At 42.4% G+C, this 26,535-nt stretch overlaps 1 protein-coding gene across 2 annotated transcripts; it reads left to right on the forward strand.

Moving 5' to 3' along the window:
• Positions 1–1,328: 1,328 nt before the first annotated feature.
• On the forward strand, positions 1,329–24,695 carry LOC309812644 (Y-box-binding protein 3-like). 2 transcript variants are annotated; one of them, XM_082636533.1, is made up of 10 exons: positions 1,349–1,874; positions 5,583–5,646; positions 6,625–6,658; positions 9,061–9,150; positions 11,042–11,164; positions 14,394–14,603; positions 19,064–19,161; positions 21,297–21,468; positions 22,048–22,147; positions 24,126–24,695. In XM_082636533.1, exons 1-9 carry the CDS (start codon positions 1,622–1,624, stop codon positions 22,111–22,113), a joined length of 1,110 nt encoding a protein of 369 aa, XP_082492659.1. In that variant the 5' UTR covers positions 1,349–1,621; the 3' UTR covers positions 22,114–22,147; positions 24,126–24,695. The 2 variants fall into 2 exon arrangements, with proteins under 2 accessions (XP_082492660.1, XP_082492659.1); XM_082636534.1 differs by lacking the exon at positions 14,394–14,603 and having other exon boundaries at positions 1,329–1,874.
• Positions 24,696–26,535: the final 1,840 nt, after the last annotated feature.

The following is a 26,535-nucleotide window of genomic DNA, read 5'->3' on the forward strand; positions in this document are numbered from 1 at the left end:
AACTAAAATATGAATCTAATATTTACCTCGTTGTAATTTTAAAAATATAGATGAGTTACATGGAAAAGTCAGATATTCTATATTTTGCTATTTTTTCCTAAGAATTTTTTTTAGGTTTTATTTTTCATGGATGGAGTAAGAAAGTAATAAGGCAGGATAGTTTTATAATTATTGATAATGAATTGTTGACAAGTGAGTGAGTTTGGAAAGTGTTGGAAACATTTACTGTGTTCTAGCTCTGTGATGGATACAGTGGTAACCAGTGTAGATACAGTGAGGAAATGCACTTGGTAGATACCCTCCTGACGTAGCCACAGAACACATAATTCCAGGGGGGAAAAAAAGGGTAAATGGTTTAGGCGAATAGGGAATGAAAACAAGGAGCTTTTGTTGGATCAGACATTGGAGTTACATATGATAATCCCTTCTACTTTCCGTGGTACCTTGGAGAAACTCTCATAAAGGAGGAAACTGACGCTGGGACGTTGAACACCTAGTCCAAGTTGACTCCGTTAACTAAGAGCGGCGCTAGAGTGGATGCCTAGGTCTGTCTGGACCCTGGCGGTGAAGAACACTTAACAGCCCTGTATCCCAATAGTTCTTGAGTACAGGGCACAGTCCCTCTGGCCGGTGTTTAGCATAATCCAGTCCATTCTCTAAAGGCCAGTGGGCGCTTCAAACTCAGGATACCGTTTATTGGGTGATCTGTTTCTCGGTAGCTCTCCTCCCTGAGGCTTAGAGAGCTCAATTGCTTAAGTTTTCACCAGCTGGCAGTGGTAATTAGAGCAGAAGGTGAGGTGTGGATTTATTCATTTTTTCCCCTAGTATTCGTATATGCATATTTACATCTCGTTACTTGCTGCCGGTTACATTGCCGTAAACTGATATTGACATTAATTCTCAGAGGTTTGGACTTCAGTTTCCCCACCTGTGGCTCATAGACGAAATCATCCGTAACTTATCTTTCAGGAGGAAGTAGGCAAGTAGCCTTAGGATTGTAGTATTCCAGCTCCTCATTGCTGTATCAGAAACGGTTTCCGGTGCTTCATAAATGTTGAATGGGTAACTAGAAAGGATTTAAGAACGAGCGTTTGGGAGAGAGAAGCGTCCCGTCATTTGGGTGCCCTAGTTTGCCCCTCCTGGAAGATGTGGCGAGGAGGGAGAGCCCCGCTGCCCTGCTCCAACAAAGGGACGGCAGCGCGTGCTCCGCAGAAGACTCCAGAGCAGCCTGCCAAAGCTCAGATCCACCCTTGCCTTCCTTTCCCCGGCCCCTCGGCCCCGGCGCTTCCTCCCGCGCCGCTAGGCGGGCGGAAAGGGCAGCGGGCGCCTTTAAATGCTAATGAAGTCGATGCCCAACTCCGGAGCCAACTCTCCCCACCCTCTTCCCTCCCCGGCCCGTGCGCCGCCTAGAAAAACTTGTGCGGGGCCATTTTTGGGGCAGTAAGATCCAACGAGGAGCCCAAGAGCGAGCGCGCAGCCCGAGAGCTCGAGCCGCCTCCGCCGCCAGCGCCTCGAGATCCGCACCGGCCTCCCGGAGAGCGAGCCCCGGCCGCCGCGACCTCCAGCCGCGCTAACCGCCCAACCGCCACCGAGGCGCCCGAGGGAGAGCGGAGGAGGCGGCATGAGCGAGGCGGGCGAGGCCACCACCACCACTACCACCCTCCCGCAGGCTCCGGCGGAGGCGGCCGCCGCGGCCCCCCAGGACCCCGCGCCCAAGAGCCCGGCGGGCGGCGGCGGCGCGCCCCAGGCCCCGGCGCCCGCCGCCCTGGTCGCAGGCAACTCCGGCGGGGACGCGGCCCCCGCGGCCCCGGGCACCGCGGCCCCCGCCTCTTCGGCCTCCGCGGGCAGTGAAGACGCGGAGAAGAAAGTTCTCGGTGAGTCAGGCCCGGGAGGGTGGGGGCTGCCCGGGGCGGGGGCGGGATCGGTGACAGCACGAGGTCCCCGGGGACGTCGGGTCCCCGGCGCCGGTGGCCGCGGGTCCCGCAGGCGCTGCCGAGCGAGCGCGCGGCGCCCTGCGCTGCCGGCCGCCGGAGCGCGTTCCTCCTGGTCCTGGGCCCGGAGATCGGGGTCTTAACTCGGGTCCCCTAGGCGGGCCCTGTCGCATCCCGTGGCGAAGCATCCGTCGGTGCGAAGGAGAAAGGAGCAGCAGTCGGGAGAGGACACGGGGTTGGGATGGATGTGGATGTAGGGATGGGACAGGCACCCACGTGGGACGGGGACTTTGGAGTCCTCGCGTAGGATCTGGGTGAGGAGATCATTTCCTTCGGGGAGAGGAAGGCGCTCAGAGGAGACGGGGGAGGGAAAAGTGGAAAGGCTTCTTGCTGGGAAGGCTCAGGTGTCTGTCCCTGACGCCCTTCCCACGGGGGCGCGGGAACGAGGCCATGCTTCTGGCGGCCACTTGCCGGCGGAGAGGTGTTGCAATCCTCTCCGGGAAACTTGGGTCTGAGTCCTGCGTCCTCCTCCCTCTCTGTGCCCGCTGCTGCCATGAACCACTGAAATGTTTACCAATCACTCTCTCTTCCTGGATTGTGGGAAAGCCTTTGGTGCAGCAGCTGAAAAAACTTCGTCGGAAGTGCGGGTATGACGTTAGTTCACAGCAACGTTATCTTGGGACTCGTAACTTAGGAAGGGAGCTCGGAAGATGAGGTGTTCAGGTCGGGTGGGGGGCGCAGAGCATCACAAAGGATGGCTGTGGGCGTTGTTGGTTTTGTCGCGTATTTCAGCCTTCTCTCCTTAAGTAACGCCCTGTGTGAGGCCTTAAAACGGCCTCACAGAGGGTGTGTGCTCTATCACTCCCTCTTTTTTTTTTTTAACGGGGAAGGTGAGAGATGGTGTAGGATGCTTCCGAGAAATTTTCAGTATTTTGGATGGGACGTGTTTGATCTCTCTGAGCCTTGCCTGCCCAGTTTTCTAGGAAGAAAATTGGGGGAATAACGTGAAGAAAGTTTAATACGATTCCTTGAGAGGCCTGTTTTCATGTTTTTTTTGTTTTTCCTCCTCCGCACAGGGCAGAATTTTACTCAGTTACTGTCAAACAACGTGCTAAATGTAACATGTGCATGTTGAGAAACAAAATAGCCCTCATTTCCCTGGGCTAAAAGTTGCTTCAGTCCAGTCCGTGTCATATTGTGATATTGTTTGCAACAAGTGTGTCTTGGAACACTTCCATGCAAAATGTCAGAGAGACAACCTTGGCTTATCCAAAGCAGTGTTAGTATATATTCTTAATTTGATTGATTTTCACATAAAGGAAATTTTTCAGTTTTTCGCTTGATCCTTTGTACCTTTCTGGATCTAACTAAACTCCTGAATTTTAAACTGAAGCAGATATCTTTAAAGATGAAGGAAACAGATCAATCAATTTCCTCAGCCACCAACTGCTCTTAAGGCACATCCCTGGTGATGATGAGTCTGGAGGTCTTGGATCTTTCCACTGTCATTCCAACTCTCAAAAGCAAGGACAGCCTTCTGCATGACATTTCAATACTGTCTCTGTCCAGTGTGTTCTGCCATCTCCTTTCCTTAGCCAAGCAAGCACATGGTACCTAAAATGTGCCAGGCGCAGTGCTGACTGAAATGGAATTCTGGTTTGGGATTCTCACATTCTAGTTTTTACAAATGGTTCTAAACTTCAGTGCATAGCCACAGGCCAGGGAAAGTAGTTGACAGGACTGAAGGAAAACTTCCCTCCTAATGAAGCCTGATGGTCTTCCTCCGTCCCCACTTCCCGTTCTGTGTATATAAAGTGAGTTTATGGTTTTAAAGCAAGAAGAGTGCATGGGTGTGTTTGGCCTTATGAAATCATTAGAAATATTTGTGGAATTAGGAAATTTTTAAAAACTACAGTGGGAGTAAAAATAACCTTCAGCCTGGATTGAAGTTATACTTGAAAATCACTTTTCATCTTTCTCGCTTTTAGTGTTGCTTTTCTAATCAAGATAATGCCTTTGACAGTACCTATAGACATTAACTATATGAAAATGAATCAAAAAGAGTTCCTAACTTTATATTTTCCTTATATTTTTCTAGGTCATTAATTTTGGGGCAAATGAAGGGAGACACAAAAAGCGTATCATTTGAAATAATGTGCGATTTAAAAGCACATGATTTATCAAAACCAGTCTTCTGTGTACATTTGGATCCAAAGCATAGAATGTTTTTTTCCTCTTTGCCCTGCTGCTCTAATTTAAATGGCCTAAAACTGAAGATTTTAATAGTTTAATCTCTTCATTAGAGAGTTCTTCCTTACTTAGCCTAAGAACCGGAGATTCTGCAGCAAATGGTGGGCTGAATGACTTTGAAGGCATAAAGAGTTTTTTGTTTTTCTTTTTTTTTTTTTTACAAAGAGAGCTAAAATACTTCCCCAAGCATATCAATCTAGCAAAACTCAGAACTAACCCTGCCCACAGCAAAGTAAGTCCTAATTACTGTTTTAGTCTTGAATTTAAAAGCCAACTCTTTATTGTTTATCCTTGGAAATGAAACACTCTATATCGCATAGAAAGGTAGCATGGATTAATGTTAATTGTTACTTTTATTTTCTACTAAGCTCTTTTCTTTTTTAAGGGTACTCTATCGTCACATTTCCTATTTCACTGAGTCTTGATAATTGCTTTATGCCTTTCCTGAATTTAGGCATAGGCATTTCTAGAGGTACTGGATTTCGTATTCACAGTTGATTCAGGGGAGTCATCTAAAATAATAAATGGCTGAAACAAATATGAATCTACGAAGTATAAATTCTATGACCATACTATTTGTTTAGATTCCTTCTCTTGAGTTCTATTAAGATCTGGCATTCTACAGAAATGGTCCTACTCATGAGGGAAAGTAGAGACAATAATCAAGTTAAAGGGGAGGAGGTGATAAGAAAATGCCGAGGGTTTGATTCCCACCAAATGGAGAGAGTAGGGTAAACAATGAAACAGAATCCCAAATTCATCACTGGTTTGAAGAGGCCTGTTACATCATGTCTCAGGGTGGTAAGTACAGAACTGGGCTGAGCCGGCCTCAGTTCTATTATTACTCTTGGCTTCTTTGCTAGGCCCCCATCTGGCACCCAGACAAGTTTCTTCAGGTCCCTGTAGATGAGCTATTAACAAGGAGCTACTATTTCACTATGTAGTTTGCCGACTGTTTCAAAGTGTGATGAAAGCGATGTGTTAGGTGGTCAGTACTTACCTTGTTCATGTGTCTACAGTTGTTTTCGTTGTGACCCTTCTTTTACACTTAGAAGATTTTTCTGTTGTAAAGCTTTAAAGAGCATGTATTGTTTCGTTTTTCTTTAAGCAGTGTTTCTCAGTTTTAATTATGGCAGAATTGTATAGACTTACGACCACTCCTTGTCTTAGGACTTTATTGAAAAGTTTCATGAGGAAGAAAGGTTTAGTCTTTCTGAAAAGTATTTCCCTGTGATAGCTTCACTTGCTCCATTTTCTTCTCCCAGTATACTTTGGAGTTAAGCTTTTAATGGTTTCCTCGGGTATGTTTTAGGCTTTAAATAATGCTATCAAGACCTTAGTGGTATGAGCTTTATCTTTTTGTAGGTCAGATACTAATTTATCTGTTTGATCCTATTTTAGCCACCAAAGTCCTTGGCACTGTCAAATGGTTCAACGTCAGAAATGGATATGGATTTATAAACCGGTATGTGTGTGCCTCTACATGTTTTAAATACCTCCTCGTGCTGTGGCACCTGCTGTTGGTGTCTTTTCCCATACTTTATGAATGGCTTGTGTAAGTTTTCAGATTTCTGAGCACCATAAATCTTCTCATTTCTAAGCTACTGACCATTAAACATTAATTAAAATACCTTTCTAAAACACTGATAAGTACTTATACAATCTAGTCATGAAAAGAAAAAGGTGGCGGTGGGGAGGATAAATGAGAAATGGGAAGGGCCTCAGGATAATTGAGTTGGTATCCACAACTTCACAGATGGAGAAGTGGAGTCTTAGACTGGTTATGCAACTTTCCTGAGGTCGCACAACTAGTGAGTGATTGAGCTGGATCTGCAACCCAGGTCTGGTCCAAGTCCTGTAGAAACCGTAGTGTTTTCTTTAAACCATGGTAGCTTCTAACCATATAGGAATGAGAACACAGCTGTAAGCTATGGGGGTATTCTGATGTTTTTATACGATACCATCATTTTCTCTATTCCCCCTCCCAGGCCCCCCTTTTTAAAAATTTTCCTCCAGTTTCTTCCTTGTATGTTTTGGTGGGTGGTGGCAGTTTGGGGGGGGGTGTTTTAGGTTTCAGTGTAAGGAGAGCCTAGTTCACAGCTGTGCCCTGTCCTTTTAGCTGTCTTGCTTTGCTTTTGCTGGGAGGAAAATCTAGGGCTCTGGTTACACACCATGTGATTTAGAGCGAGATGAGAGGAAAGGGATGTTTCTGTAGGTTGAATCTGTATGCTTGGGTCCAAGCACTGTTGTCGTATGGAGGGGTGAGGTGGATAGCTTTTGGGTTTAGAAGTTTTTAAGGAGGATTGATTTGAGGCATCTGAATTGAGTTTAGAGGAGAAACAAACGTTTATGCTGTGTTTTGAGGTCTTAGGATCTAAACCGTTCTTTTAAGTTTTTCCACATACCTAGTCCCTTTAATTGTGAGCTTTTTGTCTTCCAACAGAAATGATACCAAAGAAGATGTATTCGTACATCAGGTAAGAGCGATGATACATGTGACATTTGCTCTGTGAGGAGAGGGGCGTCTGTAATGTGCTATCATCCCTTTCCCAAAGTGAAGTCCTGCACATTATTGTTCTCCTCGAAACTCTTTCTGGGACTTTATTTTGGCACGAGAGCCCAGTTCTACATTTTAAGATTTGCACATAAGCTCTTCTGTCCTATCATAGTAACTGTTTTCAGACAGTTTTTATTTTTGCAGTCTAATGAAGTAATAATCAGACCACTTTCTAATTTTTAATGCCTTTGAGTCTTTAGCTGAAGCCCTTCTGTTTCCATGTTAGCATCCTATGCTCCCTGACTGTGTTCCTCCTTGTGTTGGGCTGGACCCCACCTTCCTTTCGCCTGGCTGTGTATTGGTTCAAGCTTCTCCATCAGAGCAGCTTGAACTTGAAGTAAATAGCACAGTGAAGCAGATGGTTAGGGTGTGTGTATCTAAGACATTAGGAAACGCCCAACTCCCAGGATAGTCGTCTCTCCTTCGAGAACGAGACGCGCTTGGCTCACGCCCAGCTCAGAAAGGCCCGCAGCCCCCTAGATTCAAAGGAAATGTAGAGGATGGGTAAAACACGGAAAACATGGGCCTCTCTGTTCAGGAAGCTCAGTCTTCTTTACATTCTTAGCCTAGGATGTTACTCTGTTGTTGTGTATCCTGGACTTGCTTGGCAAAATAGGTTAAAAGAAGCATTATGTGCGCTCACTGTTCTTTTTGTATATTTAGTGTTCAGTGAATTGTCTTGCGTATGTGTGCAGTTCTCAGTGTATAACAACAAAGAAGTACAGAGGCAGGTACCAATACCAGCACGTTCACCTCCAGGGCTCTGTCAAGCATCTGTTTTTCTGTGTTTTTGTTTCCTTCTGTTCAGGATCGTGTGCGTAATGGGGTGGAATTTGGTGACTGGCGAGAGTGATAGCTAAGAAAAAGCTCTCTGGTTGTGGTTTCTATCAGTTATATTTCAGTTGCTCCTGGGTAACTGGAGTAGATTATTTGCTTCAGACACAATGACTTTTAAAATCATAACAGACCGGAGGGGAGTGTTGCTTATAACACCTAGAGGTTAATAGACCTTTTGGGGTAAGAACGCTGCCTTTGGTGACTGCTGGAGTAAAAGGACCTCACAAGTTTCTGTGCCCCCCGCCAGCTTCACTGACCTGATTCCAGCCCCCCTGTGAAGTTGGGCGGTGAATCACCTCGGTGTGTTGAGGCTTGCCCAGTTTAACAGGAAAAAGGGAACGAGCCGGCAGGGAGGGGCTGTTTTTGGACGGTCTGAGGGTTCAAGGCCTGCGAGTATATCCTGTCCTGAACTGCCTTTTTCCTCTCTGGGTGAGGTCTCTGCCCTATTGGCTCATTTTTTTTTTTTTTTTTTTTCCTCCCTCCTACTCAGAGTAAGGGAAGGGCTGGATTACACATGCCTAATCGCTTTATAAAATAAGGTTGACCTAGTTCCATAGAAACTCAGAGCCCCTTTAACTATTTAGAGATACCAGCTAAAGAAATGGGGAATTCGTTGCAGGAATTATTCTCTTCCCACCACTGACTGAAGGAGAGAGGCCTAGTCATAAGCAGATATTTAGGTGCAAATGTTCAATGCAGGATAACATCTTCATTAACTTTTAATGTATTATCAGGGAGTGTGTAGGGATAAGTTGACACACCAATGGTGTGATGAGAAAAATTTGAATAAATATCATAGAGTTACAATACAAGGGGTATAAATGTCCCCCATCTCCCCTCCTCTTCCCCCGCCTTCTTCCCCCGGGCTGTATTTTTATAACCTCAGATAAATCCCTTATCAGCCTCCAGTTGGTTTCCTCATCCGTAAAATGGGAGGGGAGACGGTGATCAGCAATGTTTTGTTCTTGAGGTAATTTCGTATATTCTGTCAGAAATATTTATCCCCTTGGCATTTTTAAACTTTCTTTGAGGTTAGCAGTTTCTCTTGTGTACAGAAATCTGTGTCCCCGTATTTTTATGTTTATGTGTGTATATATGATTTCATGAAGGCATCCCCCGCCCCCAGCCCCCTGCACTGATGGAGATATAGTCTGAATCTAAGACACTTAACAGAGTGAGGGAACTCATCTATCCAGTATCACGACTAGGTCATCAGGCTACAACTGCGCATTCTGTTTAACCCACCTACCAAGATGAACTTTGAAGGCTAACATGAATCAAGACAGTAATGTGGAACATAGTTTTATAGTGTTTTTTGTTTTGGTTTTGTTGTTGTTTTGGAGATCCAGGTTAGTTGGGAGAGTAATTTTTAAAAGTAATGTTAGATCAACAATTTCTTCAGTATAGCCAGTAAACTTGAGAGCAATGAAATCTGTGGCCAGTTTTGGCACATACTTCATTTAAAAATTTCTGTTCTCTTGACAGACTGCCATCAAGAAGAATAACCCACGGAAATATCTGCGCAGTGTAGGAGATGGAGAAACTGTGGAGTTTGATGTGGTTGAAGGAGAGAAGGTGAGAGGAATTGCGGCTGGGTATCCAGGGTGCTGGCACAACTCTCTTGCATAGTAAATGGTCTCTCAGCCCTTTATGAGTTTGTCATTATGTACATTGTTTGATGTAGTACAAAAGAACATTTTAATTTCTATTTTAATAAACGATTAACCCTATTTAATCATGGAAGGAAAAGCTAATTTCTCAAGGTATAAAATGACATATTTTATTTTGGTACCAAATGTATATTCAAGTGTAGTTTAAAATTAAACTGTTTTATAGTATTAAAAATAGATAAAAGCTGCTTTGGGGCAAAAGATATCTCTTTTTAAGGTTTTTAAAATAACATTTATTTCTTAAAAGTTAACGTGCATAATAGGAAACCAAAAAACACAAGAAGCAAAAAACAAGGATATCTTTTTCTAAGAGTAAAGTTTTTAGGCTGTGATTTGTAAGCACTTCTGCACAAATAATACACAGTAAAGAATGTTTTAATCTCAATAAAAGAAGATTCAAATCAAATATAATCATTGTGTTTTCTCTTTGGCTTGGATTTTGAAAAGCCAGAGGCATCCTGAGACACTGTCTAACAACCATCTTCAGATGAAGAACAGCCCAAGAAGCTAATGGATCATCTTGACGTGCATCTACAGATTTTTTTTTAATGCTGTTATATACTTAATTCCAATATTCGTAATGCCCTTTATGCTTTGTTTTTAATCCACAGCATATGCTAGGTATCAGTAAAACAATATAGGATAAGAATAAAAACATTTTAAAGCCATATATGGTTCTGCTGCCATGGAGGCTGATCGTGGCAGCTGAATGACAAGCTGAGTGAGTGACTAGTTCACTCCCAAATGAGGGCTCTCTTCACATACACACCATTCATTCCATAGTCCATATTCTTCGCAGCCCTCAAACTGTCTTCTGTTTTGAAAGAAAAACAACTTTATTCCACCTAATGTAGAAATTTAAATGATTTCTTCACCAATGTGATCCCCAGGGTATCTTGCAAACCTCTCGGAGTTTCAAATTACCTACCTGCAAATGCTGGCCTGTAATGATCTCTAATGTCTCACCCAACTCTTAAAATTTTGTTTTGCCAGGTTAATTTTACCTCTGTATATTTTCAGAATTTGAAGTTATACAAATTGATGTAGAGTGGGAAATGTGCTCTTTTGCATCTCCTTTGTCCGAACTTTTTATACTTTTGAAGCATTACTTTATCCATTTGTCCATATGAGAACCCGAACGCTAAGTCTGTTTCAAGGATAAGAAGAAGGTTTAGAGAGGGACTGCATTTGTGGACACTGTGTATGTATGCGGACGCTAAGTCAAGGACCCTTCCTTCCTGCTGCCGCCAAGCTGGGAGAAGTTTCCCTCTCAGTAGCTCAGTGCTGGACAGAGCCATGTGAGCCCACAAGTGCATTCTCTTAGTACCTCGCAGAGTAACATAGGTTTCAACATTTTCTAGGAAGAGAACATTATCTCAGTTATTTTCCAGTGAGGAATATTCCTCCTGGTCTAGCATTCCTTTGTTACAGTTGCATCATATTTACCACTTTGTGTTCCTTAAACAGATATATACTGCTCTTGAATCAAACAAGAAGGCAAAGGTTGTGGAGGCAGACAAGCTGTATACATTTATTATTATTATTTCTTTAACTTTTTATTTTATATTAGAGTATAGTTGATTAGCAGTGTTGTGTTAGTTTCACGTGTCAAGCTGTATACATTTAAATCAGGACGTCAAGCACCTTGCTCACCTTATTAAAACATGGGTGTGTTTTGTAGGTCACCGAAGGAATCTCTAGTATGTTCTGCCAGCGTTCAACCCTCTGGCTACCTAAGGCCGTGCTTTTGGCTTCTTTTTAACTCCGAGCCCGTCTTTGCTTCTTCCCTTTCTCAGGGTGCAGAAGCAGCCAACGTGACTGGCCCAGACGGCGTTCCTGTGGAAGGGAGCCGATATGCTGCAGATCGGCGCCGCTACAGACGCGGCTACTACGGCAGACGCCGTGGACCACCCCGTAACGTACGTTGTCTCTCTCTCTAATCAGTGATCGAAGAAATGCACGCATCTAAACTCAAGTGTGTATACTTCGAGCACATAAATGCTGTATCTTCTCCTGGGGACACACTGTTTTTTTTTTTTGGCGCGGGGGGAGATGGGAAATTTTTCATGTCCAGAATTTATCTGTAGCTACTGGTCTTATGGGAAACTTGCCATTCAGCAGTTGTATCAGTTTGTATGTATTTGGCTGCAAGGAACAGTCATTTAATTATCTTGTAACAAGAAGGCTTAATGAAGGTCTCTGTGCCAAGGTTGTCAAAAAGGTTTTCTCTTGCTTTGGCTCTTTTACCCAGCCAGAACCACGTCATGCGGCACTCACTGGGAAAGGGGACCGGGATTCCTGTGACTGGCTTGAATCTGTTGTTCCTCCCTTGTTAACGTCTAAGAAAGTCAGCCTTTGGCTGGCAAGGGAGGAATGGGGAACGGCTCAGGAGTAAGTGATGAACAGTGCTGGCCACAGAAATATCAAGTAATTTGCCTCAGTTACGTAGCTATTTTATTTAGCATAGCATTTCCCATCATTTCAAAGTAAAGAAGCAATAAGTAATTCTCTGGATTTTTAGTTCTTTAGACTGGTACCAATCCAGGTGGAAGGGCTTACAACCAAGTCCAGCTGGAGTTTTCTTAGGAGGTTCAGTTTAAAGTATTCTCAAGGCACCCAAAAAGACTCCCGTCCAGTTTGTGGTCATGAGGATCCTATTAGATGTGAGTCATTTTTTGATGTTTCTAGAGTTAGTACCTGGGATTGGTACTATGGAATAAAATCCGAACACTAAGTCTGTTTCAAGGATAAGAAGAAGGTTTAGCATCACAAGATGCTTTGTGAGCACAGGATTGTGGCTATGTATAACATCCAAGGAAAACTTTTGAAAAATCTCACCAGAAGAAAGTATTTGCAGATTGAGAATGATTTATCTCTACATTTTGATAGATTAATATCTTTCTGCTTACCTAAATGCTTCCTCTCTTCATTCTGTCATCTTCACACGCAGCCCAAACTGATTTTTATCAGATTCCTTATGACATCTTGTTTTTCTGTTTCTATATTCCTCTTACCCATGTTTTGCTTATCCTATGTGATTTTTAAAAATAAGCTGTGTAGGGGGTGGTAGAAATGAGCTACCATAGCATTTACTCTTTGAAGTTCACCAGATTCACGGAGTTCTAGTTGTAATTATTTTGATTTCTAGGTTAATTCAGAAGTAAAAGTGGGCGAAAACGTTTAGTGAAAACTTTTCCTTTGAAGGCTTTTCTCCTCAGCTGGAAATTCTGAAGTCATGCATGTGAAAGATATTTAGAAATAAAATTATCAAAATCCTGAAAGTAAACCTAAATGAGGGTTTTCTGTTGTGACGTCTTTAAGTCCTAACAGCTTATTGAGTATGTTTGGCAATGGTGGTGCCTTTGTTCTTACTTTGTAAAACTCTTAACGAAAGATCTGGCTATAGGAGACTCAAGAGATACAGAAAACCTAAAGAGCAAACCTTACTGTTTTGGTGAACATTTTCTATGCTAATATGTCTTTACATAATTGGGGATTGTACCTGATACAGGCTTTAAAAAGTGTAGAATGGCTTGGTTTTTCTGAAATTACACTAGTTGAGGCTGTAGTTGAAGCTTTTCCTCTTTGGGGATTGAGTTGCCCACGTGAGCTTTGTTCTGGAGGGCTCTAAATCTTAACTGTCCTCAACCCCAATGTCAGTCATTTTATTTTGTTCATTTTAAATTTGTTCATTTTTAAAAATTATAGTTGCTTCCCTTAAGACTACCTTTGGCATAGCAACCTCCCTGTAAAGTAGGATTTGAAATAAAAAATTCTTTGAGGGATGTTTAGCTGTTTGCTTATTATTTTTCTTTCTTTCTTTATTATTTTTTTTTATTTTGCGGTACGCGGGCCTCTCACTGCTGTGGCCTCTCCCGTTGCGGAGCCCAGGCTCCGGACGCGCAGGCTCAGCGGCCGTGGCTCACAGGCCCAGCCGCTCCGCGGCATGTGGGGTCCTCCCGGACCGGGGCACGAACCCGCGTCCCCTGCATCGGCAGGTGGACTCTCAACCACTGCGCCACCACGGAAGCCCTATTTTTCTTTTTGATATAAAATATTAGTATGTGATATGGTAGTTTAAATACAGGAAAAAATATAAAATGAGTATTTCCCTTTGTTAATAAGGTTTATTATATTCAGAAACTGTATTTATTACTTACTACTGTCTATTAAAGTGCAATTAAAACTTTATTCCTAAACATATAAAGAAAATCATGCCATAAGTCAGTGGTTCTCTTTTGTTTTTTGGACCCATTTATATGCTTAAATATGGGATCCCAGAGTTTTTGTTTACGTGTGTTTATACCTATTAATATTTATTGTATTAGAAAGTAAAGCAGAAATTTAAAAGATTTAGTTTATTTAAAATAAGCTAATTACTTGTAAACATAAATAACATTTTTTTCATGAAAACTATTTTTTAACTGAGAAGAGTGGTGTTGCTTTATGTGATTTTTTTGTAAATCACTGATCTCCGGTTTAATAGAAGACAGCTGGCTTCTCACAGCTCCTGCATTGGGGCTGCCAAGAGGCCACGTGTCACTGTAGTTTCTGGGTGATTCCCCTCCCCCCCAAACTCATGAGAGAATGAGAGGGGAAAAGACAGACAGCATCTTATCAGCATTATGAGAATAGTTTGATCTCAATAACCCTCTGGGAAGGGTTTCAGAGACCCCCCCCCCATCCCTACTTTGAGAACTGCTCCAGAAAGCAAACCACTTAGGACCAACCTGTTGATAACACCACAAAACATATTTTTCTCGCCTTTGCCCCAGTGGATGGCCAATGTTGGGGGAGACACATTTGGTGGAGCTAAATATTCTAAACTTGTGTATGTTTTTTGGGTGGCTGGTCAACTGATATTCACCAATTCTAACTAGATGCGAACTAAATTCGGTAGAGATTGATTGCACTTGCCTTTCTGCTTCTTGGTATTTTATGTGCGCAGATCTCCTTGAATCTAAATGTGGTTTATCCCAGGTAATCACCTGATAATCTGGGTTAATTGCATTTTTGTCCGTCTAATAGAGGGGATTGTTCCTTTGGGGGAGAGGTTGTTTTCTTCCGTGGACATTCACCCTACATGGTACTCTTGGGTTCTCATCTTGCCGAAGCGTCTTCTGAATCTCTGTTTCCTTGCCTCGCTAGTGCGCTGGGGAGGAGGAGGAAGGGAGCGGCAGCGAAGGATTTGGCGCCTCCGCCGCTGACGGGCAGCTCGCTGGGGCCCTGAGTCAGCGGCGCCGCCCCCAGTACCGCCCCCAGTACCGCCCCCAGTACCCGCGGCGCTTCCCGCCTTACCACGTGGGACAGACCTCTGACCGCCGTTCCCGGGCCTTTCCCCAACCCAACGGAACGCAGGTAAACTTGCACCGGGGGCTCCTCTTCAGCAGTCCTCACCCCTCCGTCCTGCCTCCGCCTCCGCCTCCGCCTCCTCCTCCAGCACCAGTGGCCGGAAATCAAACCTTGCTTTTGGCTTCCCGATGCTTCCAAAGCAGACTAGGCGGCCTTCTCAGAGCAGTCATTCTAGTCACACCTCTACAAGCACGACCACCTGGGCCGTGCCTATAACCGGGGACGCTGGGTGGACAGGGCACAGTTCTAGTTTATGGAAGAATGAGAGACATAAAGTAGAGACAGCTGGTACGTGTAAGCGCTGAACTCTGAAGCCAGGCGGGCCTGGATTTGAATCTTGCCTCCGTCTGTGACCTTTTGAGGTTAACTTGGCCATCCACTGAATGGAGATAATTGCCTCACTGTGGGGTTGTGATGATTAAATCAAAGGTAAAGACCTTAGTGTGATGCCTCAGGATGGAGAATGTCTATATAAAGTCCTTAATTTAGATGAAATAGTGTTGATTATTAAGAAAACCTAACACAGAGTGGAGACTGTTGATTCTCGATTGGTTCTCCTTTTTACTGCAGAATATTGATACAGCTATCATGAACTTGGCCTGTAATTAATAATAAGCCTTTTAACAGCTTTGCAGTTCCCAGGAAACTTGGTAATCTCGGGATAGGACATCGTTTTTGTTACTACCAGCTACAACTTTTTCCTCTTAGTATCCTTGGTTTTTGTTTTTTTACTAAGTGTTTTGACTGAACATTATGTTCGGTCTGTTCTTTGCTGCCATTTTCGCTTCCTATCATGCATGACTGTGTTCTTTCTACATGGCTTCTTGTTTTTTTCCCCCTTCTACTCTTTAACAGCTGTCCCTGACAAATGTGCTAAAAATAACAAGTAGCCTTACATATATGGAGAGATTGGGTACATGAGGCATAGTAGGTTTCTTTAGAGGGCAGCACCCTGGGCCTCTAGGAAACGAGGGCAGGAAGAGTCAGGGAGATTGTAATACACATTTATTTTTAGGGCATTAGTAGTACCTTCCTGAAATAATCCTTCTTAGTATTAGCATATACGTGTGTATCATACTTTTTTGAGAATATGGTGATTATTTTCTAGATCGTTTGAAATAAAGTATATTTCACCTTAGGAATGGGAGGTTCAGAGCAAAGGGGTTCTTTGGTGCGATGCAGAAGAGCAAGTTGAAAACTAATTTTGAAAATGCGCATATTCTGGTAACCACATTTAGTTCTCTTAACTTGGGTTGAAATTCTTACCCATTTAATAGCTAACATGAAGTCTTCAACAGTTTTTCCTTAGAACCCTTCTAATACATACCACGTTTAATGTTCAGTGATAGAAGTCGGCTTAAGCCAACCAACAGCACCAAACAAAAATTTGTAGAACTGTCTTCTGTATAGTTTAGGCTACTTCCAGGTTGTCCGTGTAATGGCTTAAAACTATAGAGAGATCTCTGAGATGGTAAAGACTGTTGAGGTCACATGGAAAAGTCTTTGCCAACATTTTCTACTATTGTATATACAAAACTGTGAAATTTATTGGACACAACAGGAAAAAAAATGAAAATATGCAGGCCAATAGTATTTCCCTTCTGTACGGAGGACATAATATAGCATGATATATCAGTGTCCAGAGGACTTCCATTTTTTTTAAGATAATAATTCTAGATATTTGAAAAATAAGTCGAATTGGTTACTGAGCTAAATCAGCTGTTGGTAGTCTGTGAGAAAAGAATTATATGACAGAGGAAAAGGAGCAACATTGTTTGGCATCCACCAAGGGACAGATGTTTGAAATCAGTTCTTAGTTTTCCCTACAGCTTTATGGAGCTGGCAGTGGTATCCAGATTTTTGTTGTTGTTGTTACAAATGAAGGGATTTGAGTAGTTTAAAGAATTAGCAACTTTTACCTAAGGTTACGTGGGCAGGAAGTGGTAGAGCTTGGTTTAAACTCAGTCTGTCTGTCCAGTCTCTTCCCATTCTATCATTCCAGTAAAGGCTTATCCTTTATACATGTTCGTTGCTGTTTCTGTGTGTGTGTGCGTGTGTGTGTGTGTATCAGAGTTCCTGAGGAAGCAGCAGCTTTGCTTGTTCAGAGAAGTAAGGGAGGCTCATGTGTTTGGGATGGTGTGAGTGAAGAGAGGGGTGAGGTGAGATTAAGGTGCTATCTTAGGGCAGATCAAGCATTCTGGGTAGACCAAGATGAGAACTATTGACCTACCCCAAATGTGATGAAAAGCCAGTTAAGGGATCTAAATACGGAAGAAATGTATTTGAGGAATCACTGGACAGTTTAAGGAGGCTACACCACGGGGGGCAGCAGCAGAAGTAGGGAGACCAGCTAACATACTTCCCCCGTGGACAGGGGATCAGGGGGGCATGGATTAGAGTGCTAACAGTGGAGGTGTGAGGAGTGGTCAGGTTTAGGAAATGTTTTCAGCATGGAAGGGGCAACATTTGATGATGGAGTGAACGTGTGCTGTGAGGAGTAAAGGGTACCTTTGTGAAGAAAGGCCAGGTTTGGGTGGAAACACACAAGTCATTTGGAGATCTTCTCTTGGGCAGATCAAATATGCCACACACACAGAGCACACACACAGATATACACACATTTACGCATGTGTAACTTACAGTGTGTGTATGTGCCTATGTATTTGTGTGTGTGTGTGTGTGCCTTATTTCTGCCTACTAAAATGGCCTGAAGTCAATGACACGATAATAGCATTGAGCATGCCTGGCCCCCAATTTTTCATTTATAAATACCATTCTCCAATAAAAAGAAGCCCCTCTGGAGAAACGGCTGATTTCAGAGCCAGGCCAGAGAGAGTACAATATGAGCCTGGAACATCTTGCTGTGCCAGAAAGCAAGGAAGTGCTCAAAGAATGCTGGAGACACGTCCAGTAGGCCTTGAGCCAGCTGGAAAGGGTTCCCATTGGCCACTAATGATAGTAACAGATTATAACTCATTGAATAGCATAGAAAACCATGAGTCTTTACAGATATAGACAAATAAATATATTGAATTCGATAAGGAGTGAAATATTTACAGACTTTGAAAGTACTTCTTCACAAAATCCTCATAAGTTACAAAGGGGGATAGAGTAAACTGGCCATGGAGGAGCCGTACCGCTTCTCAGAGGGAGCACTGTCAGTAACGGTACGGACTGAAGCCATGTGCCGTCTGACAGGATGCAGTGAGAAGAATCCAGTGCCACTTTTGTGGCTTCCCTTCCAAAGGTGCATAAGCTAAATCATGAGAAGACACCAAACAGCCCCAACTGAGGGATATTTTACAAAGTAACTGCTCCTGTAATCTTTAAAAGTGTCAAGGTTGTGAAAACCAAGTAAAGATTGAAGAACTGTTCAGATAAAGAGGCAACTAGATTCAAGGCATGGTTCCAAATGAGTCCCTTTGCTGTAAAGAACATTACTGGGACAACTGGTGAAACTCAAATGGAGTCTGAGGATTAGAGTCTATACTTCCAGCTGTCCTGTAAGTTTGTGATTATTTAAAGAAAAAAGTTGGAGAAGATGGGTGCTATTTCAGCATGTTTATATGCCTGGAAGGAAATGATGGAGAGAAGGGGGTGGGGGATTGAGAGTTCAAGTGCCCTAGCAGGCCAGAAAGAGGGGCTGGCTCTGGCTATGAGCATGGACCACTTAATCAGTCTAATGAGAGAAGAAAAAGCAAATGCAGTAGGTTGGTAGATTTGATGGTGAAAGAATGTGGAGATTCTTCTCTAATTGCTTCTCTTAGTGAAGTGCGGAGAAGGAAGGGATATTACTTTTGAGGGGGAAAAAAAAAGATTGAGATGTGGCTGTATTATAAAGAATTTCAGAGATTGTTGGTGGGCTTTTTTGTGTGTTAGTTTTTAGCTCTTTCTTCCCCTGGAAGTTCTGCAATATATTATTTCCCCAGCTTAAAATAAATTTCTCAAGGAAGGATATTTTATTTTTTTAATGCTATACTTCAATAAATAATGCAAACAGATGAAAGGAAAAAATTGTGAAAGGAAGAAATCAGAGGTGAAGGTGTGGTGGAACCTTTGAATGTAGAAACCATTACCGTATTGGAGGGATACCCAGTTTGTAGAATGAGTGGGTCTGAGTTTGGAAAGATTCTCTTTGCGCCAGTGTAGTACATCATTCCATTCCTTTTGTAATAGAGGTTTTCTTTCAAGAGATGAATGGAACACTTCAAAATTTTTAATATTATAAAATAAATTTAGGTGTACTGGGATAAGGCAAAAGACTGTCTAGTAGGAACGAGTCTTTCTTTCCTGTCATTCACACAAATCTAATCAGTACATAGTTCACTGTTAGAATTGAGAGTTCCCAGCTCCATAATGAAGCCTTTTATTTTCTCCTTTTAAAAAAATTTCTGAAGGCAACTGTGTGCCGTGTCTCATATCCTGTAGCCTGACACTCATCTTTGGCTCTCCTTGCCTCCTCCCAGGCGGGTGAGATTGGAGAGATGAAGGATGGAGTCCCAGAGGGAGCACAACTTCAGGGACCAGTTCATCGAAATCCGACTTACCGCGCAAGGTACCGTAGGTAGGTAACGTTTTCTAAGAGCTAATGACCGATTGCAGAACTTGTGAGCCACGGTAGGAAGGAAGAGCACGTTGCGGGTCTGTTTTGTGGATTTATTCTGTAATGAGAAGATGTGGCTGTTTGGACCGTATGTCCAAGTTGTGGGAGGGGCTCTGCGATCCATGTTTTCACACGGCTGTGTGGCATTCCCCCTGCTTAATGATTAGGATTTCTAGTTATCCCTGTACCAGAGCAGCATTTGCTGCTGAGAACTTTCCCATGATGTAAAGTCATACTGGATTTTTATTATATTTAATGAGATAAGCGGAAATGAATTGATGGGTCATTCATTCAGTGGTGGTGCTGTGAATGGAGGGAGAGTTGGCTGCCAGCGAGTGTTTGGGACACTGAATATTCTGATAACCGGGGCGGTCCAATGCGGGGGTTAAATCAGCCTACAGATCATATCGTCTGTGTTTAAATCCCCACCCTACGATGAGCAGCCCCTGTGTAGCTGTATCTCCTCCAGCAAGTTTCAGGACTCCTCTTAGACTTAGTTGCCAGCTTATGCTGTGGACAGTAAGGGATATTCTACCGCTGTCAATAGGGTTAGATGTACTGAGGCGTTTCAGGTAATCAGTATGATGCCTGGTATAGTAAGCCCTCAATAAATTAATCGATTAGTACTACTACCAACATTGTTAAGGTTAGTGAAGGAGGGACTTCCCCAGTGGCGCAGTGGTTAAGAATCCGCCTGCCAATGCAGGGGATACGTGTTCAAGCCCTGGCCTGGGAAGATCCCACATGCTGCGGAGCAACTAAACCTGTGCGCCACAACTACTGAGCCCGCTCTCTAAAGCCTGCGAGCCACAGCCACTGGAGCCCATGAGCCACAACTACTGAAGCCTGTGTGCCTAGAGCCTGTGCTCTGCAGCAGGAGAAGCCACTGCAATGAGAAGCCTCTGCACACAATGAAGAGTAGCCCCCGCTCTCAGCAACTAGAGAAAACCCACGTGCAGCAACAAAGACCCAATGCAGCCAAAAATAAATACATAAAATAAATAAATTTATTAAAAAAAAAAGATTAGTGCAGGAGTGTTATTTTATTTCTGCTTTATCCCTTGTGAAGACTGGATTGGGCTAGACTCCCTAAGATTCTTTTTAAGCTTTTTAAGCCCTCCTATTCCTTTACCCTGTCCTTGAGGAGCTTCATTCCTGAATGAAGTGCATACCACCCTGAAGTGTGGCAATGTGGGTTTATTGAGAGGCCGGTAAGTATATTATTTGGGGAAGGATTTGTATCACTCTATGTCTTCTTGTCTCCCAAGATTCATTTCAGAGTTAGACATAGTCATTCTAATGATTCATTACAAAGGACTTTGGAAATAAAAGAGGCTTCATGGAAATGTCTTCAGGAAAACAGAAAAAAAGACAGGAGTGTCTGTGAACCCCAGCTCTGCCCATCTCTAGCTGTGTGATCAAAGTTGCATGTGACCTCTTTTGACCTATGAAAGCAGCAATCCTTTATGGTTCAACCAAATACTTACCCTCTTTAAACCTCTTGGTTTTCTTACTGTAAATCTTAAACTCACAGAATTAGCCCTGAAATTAAATTAGATAATCAACGTGAAAACACACCAGCACAGGCTTTGGCGCACAGTGAGCGATGTTCGTTGGCTTCCCACGTCGAATCCCCTTGTACTCCACTGCATGCTGTCCATGGAGGCAGATTACGGGAGCGCTTTGCTTTTTTAATTTTTCCATCCTCAGCACCTGTCAAAGTGCCTGGTAGGATCATAGTGTATGTTCTGTATACGTTTGTTCACAGTGTTCAGGTGAAGGGGGAGATGACAGAAAGATAGGGTTTTTTTTTACCACACCTTTTGTTCCACTTGCCTGTGCATAACTCTAGCAGTAAGTCTTGATCCCTTGACTTTTTAATCTTTAAAAATAAAACCTGGGAATTCCCTGGTGGTCCAGTGGTTAGGACTCCGCCCTCTCACTGCTGAGGGCCCGGGTTCAGTCCCTGGTTGGGGAACTAAGATCCCACAAGCTGCGCAGTGCAGCCAAAAATAATAATAATAAATAAATAAATAAATAAAACCTGATGTTCTTGAGGGCATCTGTTCTCTTTTCTCCTGTGTTCTCTGCTCTAGGGGCCCTCCTCGCCCACGACCTGCCCCAGCGGTTGGAGAGGCTGAAGATAAAGAGAATCAACAAGCGGCCAATGGTCCAAGCCAGTCACCTGCTCGCCGTGGATACCGGCGCCCCTATAATTATCGGCGTCGCCCCCGTCCTGCTAACGCGCCTGCACAAGATGGCAAAGAGGTGAGTCCAACCAGCCAGAGGGGATGCTGCCAGATCATCCTTAATCATGTCAAGCTTTAGTATTCCCTTCTAAGAGTGGTTTTATAATCTGAAAACTGAGACTTAAAATATGTATAATGTGTATCATATATTTTTGTGTATAACATTTTATATATGTGTATGTGTGTGTGTGTGTATAAATATATATATATATATATAGAGAGAGAGAGAGAGAGAGAATGCCCTGCACATATCACAAACCAAATATTTGAATTCAACCAGTTAACATTCTAGCTAAAACGTTTAGAGCTTTCCAAACAAAAGACAGCGTTTAGAGAGAGGAACCTGCTTCTCAGCACATGTTGGAAGCAACTGTATATTTTTAATGGCTTTTTGCTATGGAGAGTGGTGGTGTTTAGTTGCCATTTGCAGGCCATTCTTCTGTGGTTCTCATTTTTTCCTCATACTGTAAGAGTAGTTACGATTTTGCACAGTGATTTACCTTCACAGATCCCGGCTTGTGAGACCTTTCAGTCTTGAACTTTCCACTGCCGTATGAATCAATTAATTTCTGGTTTGTGGTTTTGTTGTGTGTTTCAGACCAAGGCAGGTGAAGCACCATCTGAGAACCCTGCTCCAGCCCCCGAGCAGAGCAGTGTCGAGTAACATCCGGCTCCCCAGGCACCTTCACCATCAGCAGGTAGGAGCTCGGGTGGCCGGCACAGGAGCTGATATTCTCTTTAAATAGCACTGATTTCTCAACAGTAGCACAGATCAGTCTCAACTAGTTCTGTAATTCATCTGGGCTAACTTTCTGATCTCCATCAGGATTCTGGAGAAAGAGCAGCTTTGGTGGTAAAATATCTCTGAGGCTGATCTTATTTTGCTAGGCATTGGGGACGCAAATATGCAGACAGGGTAAATGAGAGTCAAATTCATTTTTCTAGATAGACAGTTGTTAACTATTATCACCACCTCAGAAAACTTTAGAAAGTTTGACTTTTGTGACACCTCGTGGCCAATTTGATAATTTTAAAGTGCCTGACAAGGCCTCATTTTAATAACAGAGGACTGTGATCTGTAGAATAAACAAGAATGTGTTTTTTTTTCTTCCCTTTTCCCTTTGATAACCAACATTATTTATTTTGAGGCAGTATGTGTAGTACGTGAGAGCCAGTGGGTTTATATATCCAGTGCAGGAGCCAGTAGTCATTTGCTTGAATGATCTTGAGCAGTTTATTTATCCTCTGCAGCGGTACTGTCGGCTGCTGGTAAAATGAGGATACTGACTAGATTCCCCACTAGGGTTGCTGCAAAGACTTAGTGAGATAACATGTATGAGTGCTTAAGCAGGACGCGGCAAAGAATAACCTCTCCACAAAAGTTAGCTTGTTTTGGGCTTCCCTGGTGGCGCCGTGGTTAAGAACCCGCCTGCCAATGCAGGGGACACGGGTTCGAGCCCTGGTCCTGGAAGATCCCACATGCCGCGGAGCAACTAAGCCCGTGCGCCACAACTACTGAGCCTGTGCTCTAGAGCCCGCGAGCCACAACTACTGAGCCCGTGTGCCTAGAGCCCGCGCACCGCAACGAAGAGTAGCCCCCCCCTCGCCGCAACTAGAGAAAGTCCGCGTGCAGCAACAAAGACCCAACGCGGCCAAAAGAAAAAAAAAGTTAGCTTGTTTTTCTTCATTGTTGCTTCCTGCTCTTTTTCTGTCTTCTTGTTAAAGATCCTGGAAATTGTATTTATACAGGTGGAAATGCACTAGAAAGACTGGCTCAGCGAGTCTTACAAGAATTTATAAGCCATAGTTGGTTTCATTCTGGGTTTTTCATCTAATAAGTCCTGAAAGTCTAAGTTTTTAGTGTTTCTTGGTTGTTGCTCCTTTCATTACATAAATAAGGACTTTGCTTTTAGTTGAAAGATAGGTTGTAAAGGTCATAGCAGCAGTGTTATTTTTCCAGAAATTGTTCAGATTTTGTAAAATTTTGAGATCATTTTAAGTTTCTACTTTTTAAATGCCATCTGCTTTTATATGCAGAGGTTTGGGATTTCAATTATCCTTTCACTAGGTAGACAATTACTATGCTGAGAATATTCTGTTTTATCTCTGGGTAGCATGGACAGTTTATTATAGGAATAAATTCCGTCTTCACACTTGCTTGCATTAACTGACGGAATTATATATTAATCATTTGGCCATAAACTTTTACTTAGTGACATTATTTTTAGGTATTGTTCCTAAGGAAATAATCCAAAATATAGGGGGAAAAAATTTCTACTATTTACAATCTAATGTTGGAGAAGTGGTTAAATACTGTGGCATATCCATATTGGGAGATATTGTACGGCCACTAAAATGATTATGAAGAATTATCAATGCTATAGTATCATTTATTTGAAAAGGCTTCATGATGATAATTTTCTTTTCTAGAATTTTCTAGAATTTTTACTATTATGTACTGACTGTTCTGGTTTATAAAAATGTTTTATTAAAAATTTTCCATTAAATTAATATTTCAGTTTACAAATCTATAAAAGATAGATGGTGTAAGATTTTGTTGAGAGCTTTTGAAAACTGATTTTTTGAACTACATAAAAAACATAATTTTTGCCTTTTTATTCTTTAACTCTTGGTTATCTTGTCACTCTTCATAAGTTTGATTTGAATTTTTTCCAGGTGACCTAAAGAATTAATGACCATTCAAAAAATAAAGCAAAAAGCAGACCGCAACCTTAACCAACACCAAAGAAACGTCCAAGCAATAAAGTGGAAGACTAATAACCAAGACGTGGACATTAGAATGCTCACTACTATTCTTTACAAAGCAAACAGCTACACAAGGCAAGTGTCAGCTAGTTTTTCCAGCAGCTGAGATCCTGGGAATGCCTGCACAGAACAAGAGAGCAACCTCCCCGGTTTCAGCAGCCACTAGGTTTATATTTTTTCCTGGTTTTTACTGTTTTGATAATATGAATTGAAAGAAGAAATATTAATACCACATGGGGAGACCCCCCCCCCAACCAAAGAAATCTAAAATATGTAGTAAATGCTTTTTTTTCCTTTTTTGTTCATTTTGGATGCTGGTGCTAAACTTCCAAGTGTCATGAGTTAAAAATAAATTTTATGCCCTTCTTATTTATTTTGAGGATGAGGGGAGGATAACATTTTGCTTTCTTATGTGACTCTCTTTGAAAATGTGCAGTATGAAATTCCTCAAAAATAAAATTTTTACCCTTGAAAGGAAAAGATGTATAGCTGAAGTATGTTTTCCTATCTCAGCTGGAGTTGTTTTGTCTTTTTGTTTTTTGGTCTTTTTTCGTCACTTCGTTCGCTGAATAGTAAGCTCAAAGCCAAATGTATGGGTGGAATAGTGCTCTTTAATAAATGTAGGCATATGAGCTGAGAGCATAGGAAATGGGGTTATTTTGGGGATGAACAAGTTCACATCTGAGGTCAGCAGTAGGCATGTTTGGTTTGGTGCTCTTAGCTCTTGACTAATCCTCATTGAGGTGGGTGATGACATTTTGGTTAACAGCTTCCTTTAGATTAACAAAGGGGTTAGTAGTTCTAATATCCTTGAACTTCTAACCACAGGGGTTTTCAGCACCAACTGCTGTGTCGTGCTTATATATGTGTGTCTTTCAGAAAAGAGGAAGGGGGCCTCTTTGCAACCACACTACAAATTTCTTCCCCCAGGGAGTAGATGGTGCCCCTAGGTTGAGAGACACTACAGTATATGTCAATTCTGTTGAGTTAGTTCTCAGATCCAGTGCACCTTTCAAATTATTTATTCCCTAAATCAAGTACATACTTGAACCTAGGCTTGCGCAAAGCACTGTTCGAGTGGCACAAACCCACAAAAGACCCGAGTCCCGCTGAGTTTGCGTTTTAGTGAGTGAATATAGAGAATCAACAAATATGTAAACAAATGTGAAATTTAATATCAGATGGCAATATATGTTACAAAGAAAAATAAAACATGGTAAGGGGCAGAGATTGGCATAATTGTGGGAGGTATGTTTATTTTAAAGGGAGGTGTCTTTCCTATAAGGTAAGAGGATATATAAATGGAGTCCTGTGGTGAGAGATGGATAACCATTTGACTATCTGGAGAGAAGAACATACCAGGCAGAGGGAGCAGATGCAGAGACTAAGCAGGGAGTGTACGTGGCTTGTTTGAGAAATCACAAGCTGGAGAAAGTGGATTGTTCAAGAACCTCGTATTGCTTTGCAAGTTAAAAAAAGATCAAAATTGGTAATATGCACAAGGCAAAAATGTTCAAAGGTATAAAAAATTATTTTATGAAATAAGTCTCCCAGCTCAGTCCTGGTTCCCTCAAGGCAACCGGTTAGCATGTTTTAAAAACATATCTCTTTCAGATATGTTTTGTGCGTGAGTCTGTGTGCATGTGTGTGTCTGACCAACTAATGTGAATTCGGGGAGATGGGGTCTTAACTGTCTCTAATGAGACTTATACATCTGTTGTTATAATTCTGTAGGTAACTTTACTGCCCAGCTGTTTGCTCTCTTTTCTAACTTTCCCCGTTTCCCTGCTCATTTTAAAGCAATTTTATTATTATGGAGTATTTCCAACATACTTTTTAAAATGTTTTTTTAAAAAATGTACCATATACATTTGGGCCCTGAGATTTTTTTCCACCTAATATCTTTCCTCTTGTTCCATCATCAGCGTATGTAGAGTCCTCTTATCCTTTGTACTGGCTCCATAACTTTGCATTGCATCGTTCTCCATACCTTTGTCAGTCTTCTATTATTGGGTATTGAAGGTTTTTCAACATGCAATTATAAACACTTTGTCATTCCAACATCCTTACCTCTAAATACCACCATCCATCAGGGTTACAGCTATTCTATTTCTAGAGGAAAAAATGTAGCAATGAGTGCAAAGAGTTGGGCAAAAAAAGTCTTAACTTTGGTAATGTATATAATTACAACCCTAAAACACACTGGTTGGAGCTACAGGAGGAAATACAAATTGGATGTGATATGAGGATGGGCCTGAAGTAAGTTCTTTTACAGCACAAAATCAGGGACTTGAATTATTTTACCAAGAGACACACAGTC

Source organism: Mesoplodon mirus (assembly GCF_964341445.2).
Source record: "Mesoplodon mirus genome assembly, chromosome: 11".
Taxonomy (NCBI): Eukaryota; Metazoa; Chordata; class Mammalia; order Artiodactyla; family Ziphiidae; genus Mesoplodon; species Mesoplodon mirus.

Bases quoted from the DNA above. Each gene is read 5' to 3' on its own strand.
- LOC309812644 (XM_082636533.1), top strand. From the start codon at position 1,622: ATGAGCGAGGCGGGCGAGGCCACCACCACCACTACCACCCTCCCGCAG. The intron at 1,875-5,582 runs GTGAGTCAGGCC...ATCCTATTTTAG, and splicing joins CGCGGAGAAGAAAGTTCTCG to CCACCAAAGTCCTTGGCACT. The intron at 6,659-9,060 runs GTAAGAGCGATG...TTCTCTTGACAG, and splicing joins AAGATGTATTCGTACATCAG to ACTGCCATCAAGAAGAATAA.